The 25,628-nt window shown below is 37.5% G+C and overlaps 1 protein-coding gene across 2 annotated transcripts; it reads left to right on the top strand.

The window, feature by feature from the left end:
* Window positions 1-189: 189 nt before the first annotated feature.
* On the top strand, window positions 190-22,643 carry LOC134803325 (eukaryotic peptide chain release factor subunit 1). 2 transcript variants are annotated; one of them, XM_063776118.1, is made up of 9 exons: window positions 190-674; window positions 2,771-2,946; window positions 5,588-5,826; window positions 7,194-7,424; window positions 8,115-8,270; window positions 9,993-10,093; window positions 11,316-11,409; window positions 14,387-14,534; window positions 15,822-18,130. In XM_063776118.1, exons 1-9 carry the CDS (start codon window positions 592-594, stop codon window positions 15,899-15,901), a joined length of 1,308 nt encoding a protein of 435 aa, XP_063632188.1. In that variant the 5' UTR covers window positions 190-591; the 3' UTR covers window positions 15,902-18,130. The 2 variants fall into 2 exon arrangements, with proteins under 2 accessions (XP_063632188.1, XP_063632186.1); XM_063776116.1 differs by lacking the exon at window positions 15,822-18,130 and adding an exon at window positions 19,162-22,643 and having other exon boundaries at window positions 191-674.
* Window positions 22,644-25,628: the final 2,985 nt, after the last annotated feature.

The raw sequence follows: 25,628 nt of genomic DNA, 5'->3' as shown, positions 1-25,628 counted from the left end.
CAAGTTTAAAAATGGTTTAAATAACCAACTATAATGTCTATTTTTTTTGTAATCTAGAGATTTCAAATAATCTTATCCAATTATTTATTCATGATCGCATATACTTTTTCAATTTCACTATTGTACATCAATGATATAATTATTCATTACATTTTGTAACAGCATCATATGTTTTTGTCTATGGCAACAAATTCTAACAATTTTTCTTTCATTTCTCCGACGGTCGACGAGGCGTTCGTTCGATCGTTTGGTCACGTCATCTTTTTTATCTTGTAATGACTGATTTTTGCGTCCCACATGCTTAGGGGTAATCGAATTAAGAAGAAATCCAAGAATCCCCGCACTAGAAGAAAACTTCCAGTGACCGCGGACGTAAATGTGAACTAGAAAGTGTGTGAACGGAGTCGCGAGGTGTCTCGTCCGTCCGGTTCGATCTGGATTTTAGCAGTTTGAACCGCGAGTCGGGCTCCCTTTTCCCCGTTAATCATTAATTTTAAAGTTTGGTGGTGTATTTAAAGACTTATTTATTTATTATTGTCCGTTATTCGGAGTGTTTTAGTGGTGTAATCGTTTTATAAGTCGCGTATCAAGATGTCTGAAGAGTCGTCCGCCGATCGTAATGTCGAAATATGGAAGATCAAGAAGCTCATAAAGAGCTTGGAGATGGCCAGGGGGTGAGTTTTCTAGGCTTATTGACTATTTTTAATTTTTTTTTTGAGTTTTTTGGCTGCATGGACGGTGGGAACTGCCAGCGAGGCTGCGTCACTTGTCAGTGACATGCGCACGTCTCTCTGCATGCGCAAAGTAACCTCAACACGCGTCGCATCGTAAATAGAACCACTATGCGCATTTATACATACAACAATACGCACGCCGATCGATTCTCGTCACCTGAGTGATAAGTCTAAACAAACATCCTAGTAATTGCTGATATGATTAATTTCAATGGGAATTTTCAGTCTTGAAGAAGCCAATGAACTTGTATTGTTGAGTCATGCTTTGTGTTGTCTGTAAATGCAACAAGTATTAATATTCAATAAGGTTCTTATTAAAATTATCATTTTAAGTCAAATACAGATCAAAGCTAGGTCAAAAATCTGTGATGAATTTTCCAGTTGGTCTTAAAAATATTAGAAATCAATGACATATGTTGTTGCACAATAAATAGCAAAACCATTGTTAAATGATGAATAACACAATTACTTGTAAAATCAAATTATTGAGATCCTACATGTATTTGTTCGAAATCAGATGACTGTACTAATATTGTTAGTCTAATGCAATATTTCTTTGTTTTCTTCTGATGACAAAGTTAATTAGTTAACAATACCATGTTGCATCTTCATAAAAACTAGTGAGAATTAAAATATTCGTACCTATTGAATGATTTAAAAAAAAAATTGGTACAGTAAAAAGTCTGCATCATGGATTTTGCAGCAGAACAATTGCAACTATCCATTATTTTTTTCAATGTGCAGTCAACTATTTTAAATTCTGAGCCATAATGAAAATTACAGATTTGGCATGACTTTCATGTAAATTGTTATTGTGACGAGGTACAAAGTGGACCAGACTGAAATTGTTTGACTATATATAAGTCCTAAAATGGAACACTACTGGATTACCATCTCATGATGGAACTACAACTACTTTAATGTTATTATTAATAGGATACTCTTATTATACAAGAGCTGCTAGTGTATCAAATAAAATACATATTTTTTAAATATTTATTTATGAATTCCATATCAAATATAGAAAAAATAGGGCACAATTATCCATAGTTTTTCAGAATGCTACCAAAAGTGACTTAAGTAGTTAAGTGGTTTTGTGCCCTTTCTGACAGATGAATCAAGACAGCAAAGGGGGCACAAATTGCTCTACTGACATAGTAGGGTGATAATACCTTTTTTTAAAGTTGGTGTGGTACAAAAAATGTTGGTAACCCCTGCACTATTTCAACATTGTACTTATAATGTCAATTCAATTTACTTTCCTGACGCAATTTATACTACCTTGAACACAATGTATGGCTTAATACAACATTATCAGCTACAAAGAATATTTACACAATGTAGATTCCTTAACTTATTAGATAATGTTGATTTACAACTATTTTCTGACATTGTGTAATTAACTTTGACATATTTGTAATTTATTGCACAACCTCAGGGTTGCACATCATCAATATGTTACACATAAAAATAAAGACTGATTCCTGTCTATAGCAACAAATTCAGTGCAGTATAGGGTTAGCTTACAATATATTCCTTCCATGTTTTATTCATATGGCTACCCAATTGAGTAGAATTAACCCATGTTCAACTATTTCCTCATAATGTGGCTTGTTCTTTGCAGACTCACCTGTTTCATTTTACCTTGTTGATAAACCCAGTTAAATAATTATGAATAATAGTAATGGTACATTATTAAATTTGCATATCAGGTGAACAAGATGCATTTTGTAGTAGGGTCCATCTAAGCAACTCTACACCAAATATGATACATACAACAAATTGGGGGGAAGTCATTATAAACATATTTTCATTAGACTTTTATCATGACATTCCCACATTTTGTCAATAAAAAGCCCATGCAGAGTTAACCAGGTCCAACATGATGTGTAATGCAGAGTAATTCGCAAAAAAGCGCGAGCATCGTATTTCCAGTCTGGACGCACCTTCTAATATTCTATTATCACGTTTAGACTACAGAATTTACCAAGATTTGATTACTGTAGGTAATAACGAATGTACGTTTCTCATTCCAGCAATGGCACATCCATGATATCCCTCATCATCCCGCCCAAGGACCAGATCTCTCGCGTGTCCAAGATGTTGGCCGACGAGTTCGGCACCGCGTCCAACATCAAGTCGCGCGTCAACCGCCTGTCCGTACTCGGCGCCATCACCTCCGTACAGCACAGGCTCAAGCTCTACACTAAAGGTACACACCTAACATGTTGGCCGATGAGTATAAGTTGTGGAAAGTTTCCTAAAAGTCGGAAAATAATTTTTATGCCAGTCAATGCTATAGTCTAGTATAACAAAGACAATATCCAGTTCCAAAATATGTAAATCTTTATTTCACGCAACTAATGGCCCATACATAAATACCTTTAAACTAGCATACATATTAATATAAAAATATATTTTAAAACTAAACACTACATATCACATTATGTATACAAAACACACATTGTGTGTACAAAATATGTATAGAAAAGAAACATAATATCTGAATGTGTTTTGTTAACCAAGATTATTACTTGACACAAATTTTGATTGTTTATATTTTTAACCGACTTCAATTTCATAGAAGGAGGAGGTTCTGTATTCGGTTGTGGCTATTTTTTTTTTTTTTTTTTTTCTATGTACGTTCACCGATTACTCCGACATCCGTAGTCCGATTTGAGTAATTCTTTTTTTGTTTGAAAGGAGCTACCTCCGAGTTGGTCCCATTTTAATTTGGTTCTGTTCTGATGATGGGATCCATGAGGAATTGAGGGAACTCCTCAATTTTTAAAGGCACATGCATGGTGTTTTGGGCGTTTTCTTAAGCAACTCGAGCACTTTCTCCCGAAAACCACTAATTTGATGAAGTAGACCTGATGATGATGATTATTTTGATGATAATGATGATGATTTCTTTAAATGTAAGTATGTTCACCGATTACTCCGGCACCTGTGATCCGATTTGAGTAATTCTTTTTTTGTTTGGAAGAAGTTACCTCCACGGTGTTTCCGTATTATTTTTGGTTCTGGTCTGATGATGGAAACCATGAGGAATTGAGGGAACTCCTCAATTTTTAAAGGCACGTGTTAAGTGATTTCGGGGTTTTCTAAAGTAACTCGAGCATTTGCTTCCGAAAACCACCAATTTGATGTACTGCAACTGTAGCCTTACCACGAGTTTGACATTGACATATTCGCTAACGTCTTATGCATCTAAATGTAACTTTTTATGCATCTCGCTCACACTAAGGTTAGTACGAGCGAGATGCATAGGAAGTAAGTTACACACATGCTAGCGAATATATCAATGTCAAACTCGTGGTAAGCTGGTAAGGCTATTACTGATCGGGGGTTAGGGTTAGGAGTTAAGGGGTCAGAGATTAACGGGTCGGGGAATGGCGGTTGAAGGGTTGCTGGTTCAGGATCGAGGGGTTCCTGGATCAGGGGTTGATGTGCTGTGAGGTTGAGTGATCGGGGGGCTGAGGGATTGGGTCAGTGGCGGGGCGGGCGGATGGATTTAGTTGAGAGGAATTATAATTTCCCAGACGGACTCGAGAAAATTCCTGGTTCAGGGTCGAGGGGTTCCTGGATCAGGGGTTGATGCGCTGTGAGATTGAGTGATCGGGGCGTTGAAGGATTGGGCCAGTGGCGGGGCGGAGGATGGATTTAGTGTAGTAGTGACAAGAATTATAATTTCCCAGACGGACTCGAGTAAATTCCTGATTACATACATATTTATTAAAGTAATAGGTACACGAATTTAGTGTTAAACATGATCTTGTTTTTCATTCATGCGTCGCGCTCTTAACAATGCGTTAAAACTAAAAATGGAAAAATAAAAACTTTTTACAAAAAAAAGCAAACCGACTTCAAAAAGGATGAAATAAAATTTTATCCTTTTTGAAGTCTATGCGTTACTAACTGATATGTTTGAAGTCGGTGCCAAGCCAAGTAGTAACAATACCAGTCAAAATAATCAGCTTTATGGCTATAAATCCCATTAGAACTGCACTAATAACTATTACAAATGTGTAAGTAATTTTGTCTGCCTCTTTGTCGCCTTTTCAAGGCTAAACAACTGAACCGCTTTAGGTGAAATTTGGCAAGAAGGTAAATTTCTTAAATTGTTTTATATTTTGAAATGTAGTCCTCTGGATAAGGGACGGGAAATTACTCAGTCCCAATCTCACACTTGCGTGCTATAGACTGTTCGAGCATTAGTAAGAAATGCTCTTTAAAAAATACGACGAAAAAAAATGCATTGGATTTCCACTAATGTGCCGACAAACATGGTACAGACTGCGCCAAGAAGGTTTGATCGTGTGTTCTGAGGTGTGTTCTTAAGCCTCCTCCACACTCGTGCGCGAATCGCGGCGCAAAGCCGCGAACGCGAGTGTGGAGTCCTGAACGCAGACCTGCGAAATCGACTCCACACTCGCGTTCGCGGCTTCGCCCGCGATTCACGCGCATAGTCTGGAGGGGGCTTTAGATACAATCGACGTCAAAGATATATTTACACTTTTGCACCTTACTCCTTTGTAATAAGGCGAAAAGTGTAAACATATTTTTAACGTCGACTGTACCTACAGAAAGTACGTTCATTGTCGTCGTGTAAGGCAATCCAACGTAGGTACATCCTTATCGAATCGCACCAAAATCATGGTATTCTTCAAAATTTGGCTTGGCACCGACTTCAAACATATCAGTTAGTAACGCATAGACTTCAAAAAGGATAAAATTTTATTTCATCCTTTTTGAAGTCGGTTTGCTTTTTTTTGTAAAAAGTTTTTATGTAGACCAAAATTTTATATACACCTTCCCATAACTTTATTAATACCTAATTTGTCCAACAGTGCCTCCAAACGGTCTAGTGATCTACTGCGGCACCATAGTCACCGAAGAGGGCAAGGAGAAGAAAGTTAACATAGACTTTGAGCCGTTCAAGCCTATCAACACCTCGCTGTACCTGTGCGACAACAAGTTCCACACGGAGGCGCTCACGGCGCTCCTGGCCGATGACAATAAGTTCGGCTTCATCGTCATGGACGGTAACGGCGCGTTGTTCGGTACGCTGCAGGGCAACACTAGAGAGGCAAGTGTAGCAACAGAAGTCTTTAAAATGTGTATTAATTAGGTGGGTCCACACAAAACGAACAGCCTTTTTACCCCCGCCTTACGAGAAAATTGCCGCGCGAAGCAGCTCGGTCTATGGAAACGTGCCTCGACCGAGGCATTACGGTAGGCTTGTGTCGGTCATGAACTAAGAACTGTTAAGAATGAAATCCCATCAAGGACCGAAAGGAACTAAATCTTTTTGTACGCTCTTAATCGGTCTTTAGGTCCTTTAGTTCAGTGGGATTGGTGAGCGCTTGACATGAGTGAAACAGAAAATAGACTGAACGAAATGGTTCACAATGACGCTGGCACGAGTGCGAACGAGAAAAAAGAGTGACTAACAGTCCTAAACCTGAAAAGTATGAAGAAAAATCAAATATTTTTTCTGTTTTTTTTATATTATTTTATTATGTCTAGCTTTTTGATGTTTAATCGTCATATAGTATCGTACAACTTGAATCGTAATTCAGTTGCCAAAGATTTAGGAAAAAACTACTGTAAAATCGATTCATACATTCCCAGCTCTCAAAGACCGAACTGAACTAAAGGAACTAAAAGACCGAACTAGTTCGTTTGACCGATTGACCGAGAGCGGAGCGCTCTCTGTAGTGACCGAGCAGGCACAAGCCTACATTACGGTTGCGAGTGCGTTTGCTTCGCCCGAGGCACTTCTACACTTACCGAGCTGCTTCGCGCAGCAATTTTCTCGCGAGGTGGTTCGTTCTGTCTATTAACTATTAAGTTTGCTGCACACTGGATACGTATTCGTAGGCGTGACGTGCAACTTGTAATGCATAGATTCAAGAGACGTCACACCGCACTACGCGTACTTGCCCCGCAAACTGCATGACGTCTACTAGTCATTGTATCGTACTTTAAGACTCGTACAGTGCAGTGCCTGCATCTCTACATAAATCAATAAATAAATAAATCTCTACAGCATGAGTATCCTGCGTGGCCTGAACTTTAATTAGCCTTATGATGGTATACCATCCTTAAACAAACTGCAAGCTATATCAGCCGTGGCTCACCCCGCAATTTCGTCGCGTCGCTACAATTACATGCGGCCAACACCAATTTTGGTGTCTAACAGTAGTAGTTGCCGAGCACCGCTACGGAACGGACGCCTGCTCACGTTTGCGCCACCTTGCGGTCGTAATAGACGCGTTTTGTTAGAGAGTGAACCTTCTGTACCTAGCACTATTATTTATTCTGCGGCTATGTGTACAAAAAAAAAAACAAACAAACAAACCATCTGATTATGGCTAGAACAGCCGATTGCATATTTAAGTTGAGGAAAAAAAATGTGTACAAATATTCTAAATAATTTATTTTCATTCTTAGGTGCTTCACAAGTTCACGGTAGACCTGCCGAAGAAGCACGGTCGCGGTGGTCAGTCTGCGCTGCGTTTCGCGCGTCTCCGCATGGAGAAGCGACACAACTACGTGCGGAAGGTGGCCGAGGTGGCCACGCAGCTGTTCATCAGCGCCGACCGCCCCAACGTGGCCGGCCTCATTCTGGCCGGTTCCGCTGACTTCAAGACGGAGCTCAGTCAGTCCGACATGTTTGATCCTGTGAGTCATGCTAATTAATATTTTCTAAAGGCTCCATATTTGTTCCTAATAACTTGAAGGCCGCCAAGGCCAAGCAGTACGCGGTGCGGTGAGCGGCAAATCAAGGCCACTCATACATTGCGTGTATAAATGTACGAACGGCCTTGTCTTGCCGCTCGCCGCGCCGCTTACGTCCAGTCCGTGGCAAACCACAAGAGAAGTAATAAGCTAACATTTACAATTTTACATTATAATTACTATGAAAAATCCGGACAAGTGCGAGTCGGACTCGCCCACCGAGGGTTCCGTACTTTTTAGTATTTGTTGTTATAGCGGCAACAGAAATACATCATCTGTGAAAATTTCAACTGCCTAGCTATCACGGTTCATGAGATACAGCCTGGTGACGGACGGACGGACAGCGGAGTCTTAGTAATAGGGTCCCGTTTTTACCCTTTGGGTACGGAACCCTAAAAAGGTGCATTGGCCATGGATATTTGTATTTGTGTACAATGGGTTTACAAAAAACAATTGTAACCTTATTGGGTTTGTTAGAATTGTCTTGATAAGTATAAGTTGACTACAATAAAAACTACAGTCAGTGATAAAAGCTTGTTCCAAAAATTATATTTTTATAAGAAAGAAAAATCAATTTATTTTATTATGGTTGAGTTTTGTAACATGTATACTTACAGCAAATTCCTCTTACAGCGGCTGCAAGCCAAGATCATTAAGCTGGTGGACGTGTCGTACGGAGGCGAGAACGGGTTCAACCAGGCCATCGAGCTGGCGGCCGAGTCGCTGCAGAACGTCAAGTTCATCCAGGAGAAGAAGCTCATTGGACGGTACTTCGACGAGATCTCGCAGGTTGGTTACTCTGCAGGTTCAGATTCATGGAAATTTAAACGAAATTATTTGGTAATTAGAGTTGATTCTCCTTTGGTTCATGTTATAAGTAAAAAAAAAAGAGGTTTCAGTGTAATCTCAACCTATCCAGGCTTTTTATTCATAACTTGCTAAAATATGTCAATATTTATATTATATTTAAAATCACATTCATACGTACGTGCAAGTTGCGGAAAAGTTCATTTCAGGAAAATTTCAAAGGAAACTAAGGCAATTTTCGTTTTGGGACCAGAATATTTCAATGCAGGGTGTCATATTATGAAAATAATAGAAATAACAAATGGGGTTAATGAGAAAATGTAAACAATAATAAAAGCAGTAAATGAGTACACATTTAAAACAAATGTGAATTATAGACAAACCCGTGGGCAAAGGATAGTATAGTGGGTGTAGGATAGTATTGTAAACAATTGCACATAACATAATAGGCGGTAATATTTAAAATTGTTGAAAATTCTGCCTTTTATGTAAATGTGTGAACAACCAACCATATTTAGCGGTGTTATAGTTTATTTTGGGCGGGCAAACTTCCTCGTTGCAGATTGATTGATGAGATGATAACAATTTGTGCCACAGTCAAGGTCGCTGCGGCGTCATTCGCCGCTGATGATGTAAGAGGAAATATGTTGACGTATGTGGAGCGTCTAGTCTTAGTAACCACAAGGTTATCGGTTACAATCTTAGAGGATATAACCAAACGGAGACGAGATGTCTATAATTTTCGGTACAAAATAGTCTGCCGTTTTTTGTGGGGAAGGGGCACATCAAATGTATACGTAACGTCAAAATAGCCATGTCAGATAAACGTCAGTCCATACATGTGGTTGACCATTGGCCGCCTATTTTCGACAGAGGGGAACGCCTGTTAATGACCACTCCGTTTGGTTATATTCTCTAAGGTTACAATGCACTTCATTTTAGAAAAGCTACATACAGTAAGCAGTTATTCGTTAGTCGTATTGCTGAGCCCTTAAAATCTAAACTAGTGGGGCGACACACTCTTCCTTTCGGGCATTCTTGGCTCGGCTCCGTTCGGCTCAGCATTGCTCCGAGCAATTATCAGGGTTGACACAACTGGACGTTCCTTTGCGTGCACGAGACCACAGATAAGATAATCACTTGAATTTGGATAACCCTAATTTGCCGAAAGGGATAATGCCATACCATTACCACATTAGAAAGGGACAGCATGATTTGTCTCTGAATCGATGTCAAACTTCGGTTTTGTGTCCTTTCTGTACGGTAGTACTATTATTTATTCTGTGTTTAAACTACCTGATGGCATATCTGGGTCATCATCAGTTCAGATATTAATTATTATTCTTATATTATAAAAAGTTAAATATAATAATATATAATAATAATAAATATTAGGGGACATCTTACACAGATCAAACCTAGCCCCAAACTAAGCAAAGCTTGTACTATGGGTACTAGGCGACGATATACATACTTGTATAGATAAATACATACTTATATACATAGAAAACAACCATGACTCAGGAACAAATATTAGTGTTCATCACACAAATAAAATGCCCTTACTGGGATTCGAACCCAGGACCATCGGCTTAGCAGACAGGGTCACTATCCACTAGACCAGACCGGTCGTCAAGCGGCGTAATCTCAGCATTTAAATATTTGTTTATTTATTTTATTTTTATACGAACATGGTTATTGCAGGATACGGGCAAATACTGCTTCGGCGTGGACGACACGCTGCGCGCGCTCGAGCTCGGCGCCGTCGAGACGCTCATCTGCTGGGAGAACCTCGACATCCAGAGGTGAGATGCTAACTCATTTGCATTTGTGGCTTTCCAGCACAGAAGGGTCCTCATGCTTCAAGTGCAATAAGGACCTTTTTATCTGAAATTACAGCAGAAATTCTGATAGAATGGTCCTTATTGCCCATGAAGCGTAAGGACCCTTCTCTGATGGAAATCCATATTTTTCTCCGTTCCGGCCGGAAAGCGTCAATTTTCGGCCCGCTGCTAAACGAAGTTGGTGCTTTCCGTCGGACAAATATACCTAGTTGGTTACTAAGTTCCGTTACCAGAGTTTTCACGGAATAAAAGGAAATAGGTAGCGATTTTTAATTATTCGTGTATACAATTGTAAAGCTTATTTATTAATGATAAGCTTACAATACAACCTAATAAACATAGTTGTTCTGGTTTTGCAGAATTCCTTATAGAACTCGGAAAAATGGCGTAAAAAAAACCGTCAAAAGTACGCTCCCTGTTCGTGTCGTTTTTACATGCTATTTATTTCTAATCATATTAAGAACGTATCAGCTTTGCACAATTCGATAGCTTGATAATTCATCTTTAATTTAACATATAGTTTACGTGGGTTTCTTTGATTAAACACATAGTCTACAGAGTTTTCCAAGCCTGCCTCCTGCACAATTGTCTAAATCTATACGTTTTCGTGCGAAACTGAAAAATATACAATGTTTGGAGGGGAATATCTTAGGGTATAAACTAGTAAAAAAATAAACGGTCATCACAAAATTTACGGTAACTTAGAGGTCTCATTAAAATAAGCAATTGAATCTTCTGGCAAAGTTGCAAGATTGCATTAGACACACTTCTGTAAAGTATAATTTTCATAAATTGACCGCGTGTTTACGCCTTCACGTAATCTGGAGCTTTCCAAGGATTCCCATGAATTCTCCAACTGAATTTTATATTATTATATCATGTTTTGATCGTTACAAAATAAGCTATCAAACTGTGCCTAATTTTTTTTTAAGGTTTATTTTATATTTAATGAGTTGGAAACTTTGTAACAGAACTTAGTAACCGACTAGGTAGTATACACACCTCGGCCAATAATAAAAAAGCCTCATATCACATGTTTGTCGACCTAGGCTCCGCATCGGCCCACAATTACGAGAACATGTGATGAGAAATGAAAGAGAGCACAAAAATTAGCCCAAGTTTTATGTAAGGCGACTTGAATAATATAATATGCACTGTTCAATAATACTTTTTGTAATTCCAGATACGTCCTTAAGTCGCACGCAACCAACCAGGAGACCATCTTGCATCTGACGCCCGAGCAGGAGAAGGACAAGTCACACTTCACCGACAAAGAGGTACGACACTCTATCTATACCTACAAGTATAAAACGGATAGTTATTTAACCTTTTGGACGCCAATAACCGATATATCCGCACCGCAGGTCCAACGCCAAAGACGGATTAATCGGTCACAGGCCACAGAGCAACATAGACCTACGTGCATATGCATAAAGTTCAATTTCAGTTTTGACACTTCGGTGACGTGGCGTCTGAGTGACAGCTTTTGTGTTTGACACGGTATCGAAAAGGTTAATAGAGAGATGATTAAATTCTGAATATCAAACAATAATGAAATGTACAAAACGTTTAATTAAATAAAATGCGTATAACTTGAGCATGCTATTGTGCATGTAGCTCGCGCTTTGATATGCGCACGTCACACGCGCCGTGTGCAGCGTCATTAGCAACGGGAACCCGACCCGACCTGACAGTTCCATATCATTTTTAGTGTTCCGTACCTCAAAAGGAAAAAACGGAACCCTTATAGGATCACTCGTGCGTCTGTCTGTCTGTCTGTCTGTCTGTCCGTCTGTCACAGCCGATTTTCTCCGGAACTACTGGACCAATCAAGTTGAAATTTGGTACACATATGTAAGTTTGTGACCCAAATACGGACATGTAACGTAAACAAAGGAATTTTAAACTTGGGGGCCACTTTTGGGGGGTAAATGAAAAACTGAAAAAATTAAATTTTTCAAACTATATCATGTTACATATCAAATGAAAGAGCTTATTGTAAGGATCTCAAATATATTTTTTTTATAATTTTCGAATAAATTTCGAAAAAAACAGTTTAGAAGTTATTCAAGAAAATAGGCAAAAAATGACCATTCCCCCCCCCCCCTATCTCCGAAACTACTAAGTCTTAAATTAAAAAAAAAAATACATAAAATAGGTCTATACCTATAGATGACAGGAAAACCTATTAGAAATGTACAGTCAAGCGTGAGTCGGACTTAATTACAGTTTTTGATCCGACCCCTACGGATTTTTTAAAGAGATTTCACTCACGTTTCACATAAAAAATACATTGTTAACAGTGCCGGATTACTTAGAGTAGTAGTTTTCTTAGAGTAATTGGTGATAATTTTCTGATAAGATAATCATTTTAAATATTTAACGGTCTTACCTACTTACGAGTAATTGTAAGGTCAAATTAAAAATAATGTTTTAAAAAAAATGTTAAATTGAGAGCTAGCTCGAAGTTTTTTGTACTCGTCGACTTTAATGGTTGAATTAATAAAGACTTTGTAACCAATAAGCAAAACAAGCACGTGCTTACGGCACCACGTTCAGGGGGGGCACCAAAATGCCAGGTTGAAAAAGGTGAACAAATTTTAAAATTATTAATTATTAGGGACAGACACATCGTTTTTACCACACGATTTTTTTAGCTGTCCAAAAGCTAATTTGCAAAAATAATGGCGCGTAATTCTTTGGGAAACAATCGGTAGCAGTAGAAGAGTCGTGATTACATGCATAGATTCGATTTCAACCCACTCTTTTGCGGTTCGGCGTTAGGTCTTATGCGAGGCCTTCTGCCTTACGGCAAAGTTGATCTTCTGCCTTAATTACACTTGGGCGTGGATCCAAATCCAAGCTTTCCTCTTTCGCAGCTGGGCCTACTGCCTTTCTCACACTTCGCCAATTCAATTTCAAGCTCTCTGCTTTCTTGCATATTTTATGCATGAAAACAACCTCGCTGAGACCCTTAAATATCGAGCCCTATGCGAAGCTAGGCTGATAGAAAACTGTCCCATCCCTTCTCTGTATGAAATCCTGGATTCGCGCCTGGTTGGGACTAAAACTAAAATTGCGTTTTTATATCGAAAAATTTTCGCGCTCGCTTCGCTCGCGTTTTCAATAACTTTATAAGGTATGATAAGGGTGACATTCGGGTGGCGACTGCAGCAACATTACTCTGTTGCAACGTTACTGCTGCAGTACTGTCAACTTCCGTGATAAAATGATGTGACTGATTTCCATACTAAAAGTAAAAATGTACAACTGTCTATCATATTGCGTTTTTATATCGAAAAATTTCCGCGCTCGCTTCGCTCGCGTTTCTATTATTTTCTAAGCTATGATAAAGGTGACATTCGGGTGGCGACTGCAACAGCATTAGGTACTCTGTTGCAACATTACTGCTGCGGCACTGTCAATTTTCGTGATAAAATGATGTGACTGATTTCCATTCTCAGCTGTAATGCGGCAATGAACTTCTCTAAATTTACCAAAAAATCAATGTAATCTTGATGACCCTAGGGAGAGGGGGCACCTAGAAATGCTTAGGGCATCAAAATATCTTAATCCGGCCACTGATTGTTAAAAATTGTGTAATATACGGAACCCTTGGAACGCGAGTCCGACTCGCACTTGGCCGGTTTTTATATCTGGGATTATTAGCTTTAATAGCTTTGCTCGGAAAACATATAAAAACTTAAAAATGCGCGTTTTCCCAAGATCAGACCTAGCTAGATCGATTTATCGCCACCGACGACCCCCATATAGCAAATTTCATCGAAATCGTTAGAGCCGTTTCCGAGATCCCCGAAATATATACATAAATAAACAAGAATTGCTCGTTTAAAGGTATTAGATAGATAGATTCATTTATTTAGTGACACGACTACGTCCTACTACACGTACTAATAGTAATCACAGTAAAAGTACCATCAGGGCCGTGTTGCAAAATAAACTATAAGTAATATTACAAGCGGAACTCCTTTTCTAATTTGACTTATTAGAAAAGGAGTTCCGCTTGTAATATTAGTTGTAGTTTATTATGCAACACGGCCCTGGTATTGAGTAAATTATTTATTTTTGAGTTGAATACATGACAATGCTCAGACCGACGTTATTTTTAGCGCGGAAAGATCTCTTGACGACTCGCGGCTGTCAAGCCGCGCTGTCAGCTAGGGCACGTTTAGAAACCCAACTAACAGTACTCTTGTTCTTGTCAAGTTTAAAAAAAATATATTGATATAACAGAGCGGGGTGGAGCTTGAGCTGGTGGAGTGTCAGCCGCTGCTGGAGTGGCTCGCCAACAACTACAAGTCGTTCGGCGCCACGCTCGAGATCATCACCGACAAGAGCCAGGAGGGCAGCCAGTTCGTGCGCGGCTTTGGAGGCATCGGCGGTCAGTACACACATCACATTGTACACACTGGGCCAGCGTGGGCCAGTCTGGGGGACGCATTTATGCGTTAATGGGAGCAAGTGATATTGCTCATCTACCGCATGGCTGCGTCCCTTGAAGCCGGCGCTGGCCCAGTGTGTACAGGGGCCTTTACGCTTCGAGCAACACCGGCTTCCGACACGTCGGAAGGAAGGGGCCCAAGCGATATCTTACCGTACAAATCGTTCTGCCATTTTTTGCGTGGGCAAACGTGTACACAGTCGCACTTCTCACTCACTACATACAAAATCCAATCAGTAATGACGACACAAATACATAGAAAATGACACACGTCAAATATTGCAAACCTCGAACTCTTTTTGTGTACGGACGAGTCACAACATGCACCGCCATAGGTACAGTTGTACCTATGCTTCGGCAGAGAGGAAGTAGTAATGCAGTCTCCCTTCCCGGTGTTGCTCGAAGACTTTACGAGTAAAGTGGAGTTCAATAGAAAATTTCAACAATGTGAACAAAAGCTAGATCTACGAATTAATGACTGCGAAACGATGTTCGGCAAAACATTGTCAGCGAATCGATCATCTGCTAAAAATTGGTCGGGGAATCATTAGGTACCCCCTTTTGATTAGACCGTGCTTAAAATGGTTGTCCTTAAAAAGTGCGTATAACGAAGTTGTGAAGGTAAACTGGTTTGTTTACATTATTTGCCAGAAAAAAGACATTTCTTCGTGACAATCACAAACATGTATGGACATATACAGACAACAAATACAGAGAAATAAGAAGATTAAGTAAGTTCACATTACGGAACGAGAGCGAGAGATTATTGAAATCCACTTTACTTAAGCTTAATACCGATAGCACTTTACAGGAAACTATTTGAAAAAAAAATGCATATAGGTGCTTACTAATCTACCACTCCTTGTAGCAACTTGTACATATTTATGTAAAGTTCTGTAAATTGTTGTGCTATATTTATATGCTTATGTCTAACCTGACCTGCTGCAAATACTAATCTATATGTTTTCTCTCTTTTTCCTGCTGCTTGGATAACAACGCTGGACTTCGAAAAAACAAAACAATAACTCCATAAAAATCTTTAAATTTGGTAAAAAAAAACACATTGCCAATTTTTAAACACTTAATAAATTTCGTTCTAAACATCCATCCATCAATAAAAAAAAAATTTTACACTTGAAAATGTGGTCTAAAATTCTAAATATGATTTAAAAAATTCCAAAATGTATCTAAAAAACAATTCTTTTACCTTAAAAATGGGGAAAACAGGCATACTTCGATACAAAGTTGATTTCCAATCCCTTCAGTTGGACGAACCGCTGGACGACGTCGACCTCGACGACTATTAAACAGCTCAAAACGTTGCACTTAGTACCTTGTCGTTTTATACAACACTCAGAGCGTTAAGCGTTAAACGCACTGTAATGTATCGATTTTACTGAGACAGAGTACTATAGGGTTCGATGTTTTGTCGGCTGTGTATTTTGGCGCGATATACACTAACTGTAAACTATCAAATTTTTTTGGCAAACTTATTGCTTCAAATTTGAACCTTAATTACAGTACCTATTTTGAGTAAGTAAGTAATGGTTTAATGTTTAAATAAACATTTATATTTACGATATTTCTTATTCGATATTAAATATGGTAAGTGTAAATCGCTCCAAGTGTGTGTGGAACTCGAAATAACACGTTTATAGATCACTAAAGAAATATGCTTGCAGTATTTGAAACCCTTAATTATGACCACCACTAGGATGATATGTTGTACTTCAAAATAATTTGCCAAATTCAAAAATATTGTAGTATGAAATAAAACAACTGTATTCAGAAAACAAGTGATTCCTGCCCTCAATATTTTTATTAAAAATGTTTACGGTACAGTATGGTGCTTTGACTAAATTTCCCTTGGACTGAAATGTCTTTAATATAAAAAAATATAATTTTGTATGTTTACATCGAAACATATTTTCTTAGTGGTGGTCACTTATGATCATAACCTTAATTTGCAGACGAAGTGAAAGGATTTTTGGCCACGTAATAGTATCATCACGAATATTTTAAGATACTTATTTTTCATCGTGAGTTACAAAAGTTATACCCAGAACAAATTTGGTCTATTTTTTATTCAAAATCGTGTTACGTGAAACAGTTTCATCTGTGTTGAACTTCCTCGGTGTATTCCCATCTGTGCCCGGCGGGGACAAATGGGAATACACCACTTCGTTGCTTGTTGCGGGTTATGATCGGGAAATATTCCCTCGTTTTCCAGCCCACCCCATGCTTGATACAATCTCGGTATTATATTGTTTCGCCGTCCCCTTTTGCCTGTAGACCTTAAACGTCACCCAGCGGGATAAGTGTCACACATGATATCACTCTAAATGGGGTTGGCAACTGTCAAAGGTTTGCATAGATGGCGCCATCATAGCTTGCCCCTTTTTCTATGGGATTTGGCTTAAAGGCCTGGCATCCAGGGTATTAAAAAAACAAAATTTGACACAATTCTAGGGATTGACAGGGCAAGCTATGATGGCGCCATCTGCTAAAAACTTCCACCGGCCAAACCCATTTAAAAGCATCTAACAATATTGCAACAGCCCCACCTGTGAGATAAAACTTGAGTGACACGGGTACCCATTTTAACTTATAAGACCACTCCTTTGAGTGTAAAAAAACCCAATACATCTTACTCAATACAAAGATTGTCTGGGGCAGTTTCGACGTAATTTTGTATGGATTTACCTACCTATGATTGCGTAAATACGAGTAGTTCATCACAGAATTAGAACAAGCCATTTTTTTACTCTGATCTTGAGAAAGCATCTTAAAGGCCCATTGACAAAATAGTCTGTAGTGTTGACACTCCGCTGGCATGACACTAATGTATTATATATTGTAAACTTATATATGACCTTTGTTTGAAACCATGCAATGCCTTCAGCATTAAATAGCAATAGTAACATAGACGCATAATATATAATAAACGAAACACCAACTGCCTGCCCGGTTTTTAGCCTCAATGCAAGAAATTAGGGTATATTACCATAGTATACATTGTCATGGAACTTTCAAGTTTCAGTAGAATTTTAGTAAGTTTGACATCTCGACATAGGTTTGATCTTTTTATTGCGTGATTTGCGTGATACGAATAAAAATGCTTCAAGATAAAGTTATCATTCTTTCGTTTTAATATTAATGTTACAATACATTCGTTTCGTTTCATCAGGGCAGGCATTCACATATTAACCTACGAATATAGACGCCTGAAAGGCATACACTGCATGACCAGTGAAGATTGAGATGGCTTATAAAATATATTTTGTATTACTATAGTTTATCCAGAGTTACCCCAATATATAACTCCTAAATATAACTATAATTTTACCCAAAGTTTGATATGTTCTAGTCATAGATTTAGGTTTTAAACTGTTTTAATTTTAGACCCACTAAGTTATGATTTTAAAGAATAATGATAATTTTTAGAATGTACCTACTCGTGAGGTCTAAGAAGATAATGTAAAACGGTTTGACAAAATTGTATGCTTTTCTGGTAATAAAAACGTTTGCAACGGCAACCACGATTCGTTTAACTATCTATTAAATCTATTTTATATTTTATATAAATTATATATCCAAAGACAAATGAAAAAAAAACTATTTCAACAAAATAACATAAACAATGAGTGTTTAATTTGTCAAAAGTACAAACAAACATACGAGAAATATCTTCGGAACCTTTAATGGATGACAACACAATTCCTGGTTCATATTTTTATTACGTAAGTAAAATTGTTGTGTGCAAACCAATATCAAAATCACACATACATTTTACAATTGGTTAGTTTTAGTAAATATCCAAAACTAATAATCATAACAACAAAACAAAAAGTATGTTTTCAAAGTAGCGTTCACTTCAAATTAAAATCAAATCTATGTCGCCGTAACTTTCATCATTTCCATGTGTTTTACTATTTTTACATGCATACTAACTTGGAGAAAAGGTAATATTGAGTGTGGCCAACGTTGTAATTTTTATACTGCTTTTTTGTTTTGATGTAGAGGTAAAATTTGGCCTTGAAGAGAGGTGCTACCCAACCATAGCATGTTATGCAAATATGCAGAATGCAAACCTCTCCTAGGCCGATCGAAATAAAAAAGAATAAATAAAATAGAGTTAGACCAAGAAAAGTCTGCAGAGATTTTGACAACACACGCAGTACTAGTGTTATTTATACGTCATAATTTCATAGAAGTTTGACGTTTCAAATAACACCTCCACTGAGTGTCCTGTCAAAATCTCTGCAGACTTTTCTTGGTTTAACTATATCGTGTTTGTTCTTTTTATGATGGTTAAAGAGTTTTTCGCGTTTAATTATCTTTGATATTATCTTATTCTAAATTTCTTCTGACGTGTAAATCAAGAATCTTCTATTCTAATTACGTCATCATTCTTCAAAATATGTGACACCTTCCACTGAGTGTAAATATATTGTGTGTGTTGTGTCTTCTTTTATCTTGTTTTGATGTTCAAATGTATTATTATTTATTCTGTTCTTTTATATATGTATTTATGATCAGCGTCAACTAACATTAGTGTCTCCCGCAGGCCTCCTCCGCTACAAGGTGGACTTCCAATCCATGCAGCTGGATGACGAGGAGATCGACAACATCTACGACATCGACGACTACTAGACCGTCCAGTCCAGAGTACAGTACAGTCAGCAGCAAAAGTTGCTAAGCGGGCGAAGTGTTTAAACACATTGACACGCTCTTATTTGCTTAGCAATAAAGTCGCGCCAAGATCACTTTGAACACCTCGCCCGCTTAGCAAGTTCTGCTGCTGACTGTACCATCGAGTCAACTGACTAATTATAAACCTTATTCTAGCTCAGCCATACTTGAACTTACTTCTGTTTTAACAGAAACGTCCGTAAACGATACCACAAAGTTTAGAAATAAATGATGAAAAATTCACTGTCTCGGGCATAGATGGTAGGATCCTATAGATGTGCTTTTGCAATTTTTCCCCCCACCCCTCATGCCTGATCCAGTTATATACTAGATTCATGGTCTCGGGCGAGGCTCGAAGTCTCGGTAGCTCAGTTGACAGAGCAATGGGCTAGTGATTCAGAGTCACGAGTTCATGCCTCGCCCGAGACAGTGAATTTTTGCACTTTTTATTTATTTCTAGACTTATAATTAACCCTTTTTATTGGGGCCATAAAGACGGTTTTGTCTTGTAGCCCCGGCCGCAAAATAAATTTGCTACTTATATTACTTTTATTATAGGTGAGGGATGCCAAGGTTTATCTATCTATGCCTATGGATCACCTGGCTGACCATTTAATGCCTGCGGGCTGCATGCGGCTCGCACGTTGAGTATGACTGTTCTAGTTTAATAAGGCTTTAGTTTTGGTCAGCTGACGTTAGAACAGTAGTTCCTCCGTCCACTGTGTGTAAAGTACGATAAAGATGCGATAGGTTCTCGTTCTTTACACAATAATAAGTCTCATTCTAACTGATGGATGCGTCCCTATCGCTCTTTAATGCGCATAAAATATTAAGCAAAATATATCGGTACACATTGTTGTAAACATTTTATGTTCCAAGTGCAGTGTGCGTATATATTTATATAATAATATAACGCAGATACAGTTTTCTTTGCTTCCAAAACAAAGATGCGAGTTGCATTGTAAGCTGGTCTTTAAAATTAACGTATTTTCATTACGAATCTCGACGTCTCTAAGACATCTGTTCTTACAGTTTCGACAAATGTGTGTGATAACGAGACATGTCTATTCCACATGGATAAGTGATGAAAATACGACAATAATAGCCCTAAAGGGGACGGGGGAACTATTGTCAGGGCTAAATCCACTGCATTGTTGATTCCTCTCTCCTCCTAAGGTCTATATTTTAAAAGGTGAAGAAAAGCATCACCATTTTATCACCTGTAAATTCGAGGCACTATTTTTTACTTACAGTATTGTAAGGCTCTTTAAATGATTTATATAGACCTCAGGGGGGTACTAAAAGATATAAGGGACTATTAGATCATAAATTTGGCATGTATCTAGACGACCAGCGTGCTCAAAACACCATTCAGTTTTCATTAATTATTATCTTTCGTCTAGATATATTCGCTACTAAAATCTTAAGAGAATGCACAAATGATACGGCACGTTAATATGTATTCCAAGGCGTACGTTATATATATTCGTATAATAGGAAAATAACACCAATGATATATACGAACAGAACACATATATTACATATATGTATATGTATGCTTTGGAAACTCTGGCTGAGCACTGTCAACAACCTTGTCGTGATCAACCTTAATAGAAATAAACCATTCTTAACTGCGCACCCCTTTCCGAGCTACGGTCACATCATATAGTAGATTGTGTCACAAGGGAGCAAATTGACATATTTACGGCGAGGGCGTACATTGAATCCTGAACGAAGCGAAGATAGATAGGTGCAACAGCTTTTTGTGTGCGTTGCGTCTTTACATGTAAGTAGATCGTAGGTTCAATAAAGAGGAACTCAGCTTGAAAATGGTTTATCTGTACCGTTGTTAGAGTAAATTGCTTGACTGATTTCCCATAAGGGCGACAAGGTTGTGGGACTTAATGTTTAAATATTATGTATTTAGTTAATCCGAGTTTTAAAACGTTTTTTTATTTGTTATAAGTCAGTGCGCTCGTTTTAAATACTTAATATCATATGATGAAATCTGCTTATAATGGGCCCTCTACACACCACCAGACAAAATTTTGTCTTTAATGTCAAAAATGATTTACTATCTATGTAGACTTTTGAAAAGAATAATTAAAATATTTTAGTCCCAAAGGTATTTGTGTAGACTTGAGAAAAAAAGTGTCGTTTAGCGAATGTAGGGACCAGACATAGGAATCTGCGAGGCAAATTGTGAATTATACTTTATGTTTGTGCACTTATGGTACTAATTACAACAAAATAGTTAAAAATTAGTTTTTAATGTCCTAATCGTTTTAAAACAGCCTACATTTTGCTGTAATTAGTACCATAAGTGCACAAACAATGTCTTAATTCACAATTTGCCCCGCGGATTCCTATGTCTGGTAGGGACCATTGTGATTGACACTTAAAAGACGCTCTGTCTCAACGATAAACTAGCTATTATGAAGCTTATTTCAAGTTACGTAAATGTCAAAATCTCCCAGCTCTAATAATTAAAGGTCTCTTTTTTGTATGTTTGTACCATCGCCCACAGTGTTAACTGACAGTTCGTAAACCTTATTACAAAATGCATAAGGTCCACCGATGGACAGTTAAAGAGTGTTGCTGTTTTGTAGAAGGTCCAAATATCTCACAACTTATTAGTTTTTCATTGGATATATTTACGGATGAGAATTTATTTGGGTTACTTACTAGTTGCAAACAATGTTTGTGTTGGACTATTGGTGTTTTAATAAATTGTAATTATCAATTGTTAGGATGATTAAAAATGAAAAATTCAAGTTACTTGTTCTTTCTTAACTTGGAAGTTTTAAGGAAATAATGTGTATACTCATACACATACTTGGAGTATGTGTATGAGCATACACATTATTTCTTGTGCAATTGATTGTTTTTTTTTTTATCTAAATAGCTTAAAAGCGATAAATTACATAAACTTAAAATATCTACTTATCTATGTTGCACATTACATTTACCTAACAGTATTGAGATATCCCAGGACACAATATACATGTTTTTAAAGACATTCCGTGTTGTGACTGTCGTTTTTGTTTTAACCGCTATGGAATACTTTAAATATCAATGAATATTGAATGAAATATGAGCATATGTCAATATTATATCATTCTGTGTGAACTATGTAAGTGTTACGACTATATACTAAGCTTCAAGTGAGGTGTATAGTATAGTTCCTCTTACCAATTAGATGTAACACTGTTTTAGCTCTCAATGAAAGTTGGTTCATTTTTCATGCGTTGGTCCGCTTTGCCTATTCGTGTAAGCTTGCGCACTCGACGCCTTGTTTATGTATGTATTCAAATTACTATATAATGTGCCTTATCGAAATAAAAGGTGGAAAACTGATTATTGTTTTATTGTAAGATAACAATTAACCTTTGATATAAAAATCGTGGGTTCAAACCTCTGCTGTGTGGAGCAGGAAAATAGTGTGCAAAAGGATGACTAAATATTCGGTCAAAGATCCTTATACAGACAACAGATTAATAGTACATTGTGCAACCAGGGGGGTAAGCGAGATTTTGTAAACGAGGTCTATAACTGCCGCAGGCTGGAGGGAGTTAAAGACTCGAGTTTACAATATCCTTACCCCCGGAGTTACATACAATGTTTTTCGTCACACTTGCGAAGAAAAAACTAAATTTTAAGGCGCTCTTATACTCGAGTTTTACGTTTTCAAGGGGGTGAAGCAGACGCGTGGTAGAACGGGCAGGCGGGCGCCCCGCGCGGCGCCCCGCACCATTCCCGCGCAGCACGTCTACGTCCTTATTCTGACGACATCGGTATTCTGAATTGTCAGTTCCGGGATTTTTAGTTCGGCAATTAATATTGAATAAGATTTATTAGTAAATTCGAATTATGATGAGTATACTTAATGGAATTAAAAACCGGACAAGTGCGAGTCGGACTCGCCCACCGAGCCCACCAAGGGTTCCGTACTTTTTAGTATTTGTTGTTATAGCGGCAACAGAAATACATCATCTGTGAAAATTTCAACTGTCTAGCTATCACGGTTCGTGAGATACAGCCTGGTGACAGACGGACGGACGAACGGACGGACAGCGGAGTCTTACTAATAGGGTTCCGTTTTACCCTTTGGGTGGGGAACCCTAAAAATGGTAGGTAAGACGGTGAGTGTACCTAAATAATTATTAATTATATACAATATGAGTGTATACTTGACAGATCATGTTTTTGTAAAAATCGATTTCGACTGGCAAAACATATTATTTTTTTGCAACCGGGTTTTTTAACCTAATTAGACCCCGCTGAATCCGAAATTGCCGGTTGCTTGATCGAATTCTTGACTGGAAGTGAGATAGTTGATATTAAAGGTCCCTTTTTTTAGTTTTTCGTAAATAACTCTTAAACGGTGGCGCATAGCAAAAAATTTTCTTAAACATAAGTAATCTGCATAAAATTGCCTACAAGAAAGATTTCGCACAATTTTTCGCTAGGATATTGATTAATTATAATCACTTTTTGAAGGTCTCTTTTTTTAGTTTTTCGTAAATAACTCGTAAACGGTGGCCAATATAAAAAAAAAATTGTTAAACGTTAATAATCGACACAACATTTTCAATAAAAAAAGGATATAGGATCAATATTTAAAAAGACAAAGCATCCGGTAAGTCAATTATAATCAATTTTAAAGTCCCTTTTTAGTTTTTTGTAAATAACTCGTAAACGGTGTCCCATAGCAAAATAGGTTTTTATGAATAAATAATCTCCATAAAATTTTCTGCAAAAAACATCTGAAGACTTTTCTCTAGGATCAATATTTAAAACGATATTAAAGGAAGAAAGTTAATCACAATCAGTTCACAGGTCGCTTTTTTTTCGTAAATAACTCGTAAACGGTGCCCCCGTTGCAAAAAAAAATTATACATAAATATTGAGCATAAAATTGTCCACAAAAAAGGTTTTGTACACTTTTTCGCTACGATCAATATTTAATGAGGTATTAAAGGGGGTAAGTTAATTATAATCAATTTCCAGGTCCCTATTTTAAGTTTTTCGTAAATGACTCGTAAACGGTGGCCCATAGCAAAATAGGTTCTCAATGTTAATTAACCCCCCTTGGCTAAAAAGTGGTCTCCATGTTTAAAATTCATTTGTTTACGTAAGATGTCCGTCTTTGGGTCACGAATTTACATGTGTGTACTTTGGTACAACTTAATTGCTTAATTACTTTCAACTTAATTGGTCCAGTACTTTTGAAGAAAATGGGCTGTGACAGACGGACAGACAGACAGACAGTCGCAGTCGCAGTGATCCTATAAGGGTTCCGTTTTTTCCTTTTGAGGTACGGGACCCTAAAAACTAAAAAAAGTGACATGTGAATTGATTGTAATGAACTTTCTTCCTTTAATATCGTTTTAAATATTGATCCTAGGGGGTCATCCATTAATTACGTCACACGAATTTCTAGGTTTTTTGACCCCTCCCCCCCCCCCTTGTCACATTTGGTCACATTTGGCAAACCCCTCCCCCCTAGTGTGACGTCACATTTTTTCTACGAAATCGCCAAATCGAATTAAGTAAGTACCTAAGTATTATTAATATTTTATCAAAATATTTTTGACGATATAAATATTAGTAATTTTATAACCCAAAACTGCTTAGGAAAGAAAATTAAAAGAATAAAAACGATTATCGTTTTAAAAACTTGTTATTTAAATGTACAGCGAATAAAATAATTTAAAAAAAAAATTCGGTTACTGATGAAGTTAAAGTGACGTCACAAAGTTTGTGTCTCCCCCCTCCCCCATGTCACAATATGTCACATTTTCTTGACCCCCTCCCTCCCCCTAAACGTGTGACGTAATTAATGGATGACCCCTAGAGAAAAGTGTTCAGATGTTCTTTGCAGGAAATTTTATGTAGATTATTTATTCATAAAAACCTATTTTGCTATGGGACACCGTTTACGAGTTATTTACAAAAAACTAAAAAGGGACTTTAAAATTGATTGTAATTAACTTACCGGCTGCTTTGTCTTTTTAAATATTGATCCTAGCGAAAAGTGTTCTACATGTTTCTTGTAGGAAATTTTATGTTTATTATTTATGTGTAAAATTTGTTTTTGCTATGAGTCATACTTTTCAAATTATTAACGAAAAAATAAAAACAAGGAACCTTAGAATTTATTATAATTAACTTTCCCTCTTTATTATCTTTTTAAATATTGATCCCTGCTAAAAATGTACTCAATCTTTTTTATTGAAAATTTTGTGTAGATTATTAATGCTTACAACATTTTTTTTATATTGGCCACCGTTTACGAGTTATTTACGAAAAACTAAAAAAGGGACCTTAAATATCAAATAT

This window comes from Cydia splendana, chromosome 26 (assembly GCF_910591565.1).
Source record: "Cydia splendana chromosome 26, ilCydSple1.2, whole genome shotgun sequence".
In the NCBI taxonomy this organism is placed as follows: domain Eukaryota; kingdom Metazoa; phylum Arthropoda; class Insecta; order Lepidoptera; family Tortricidae; genus Cydia; species Cydia splendana.
Note: the sequence above shows the minus strand (reverse complement) of the source record. Positions and strands in the feature narration are given on the sequence as shown.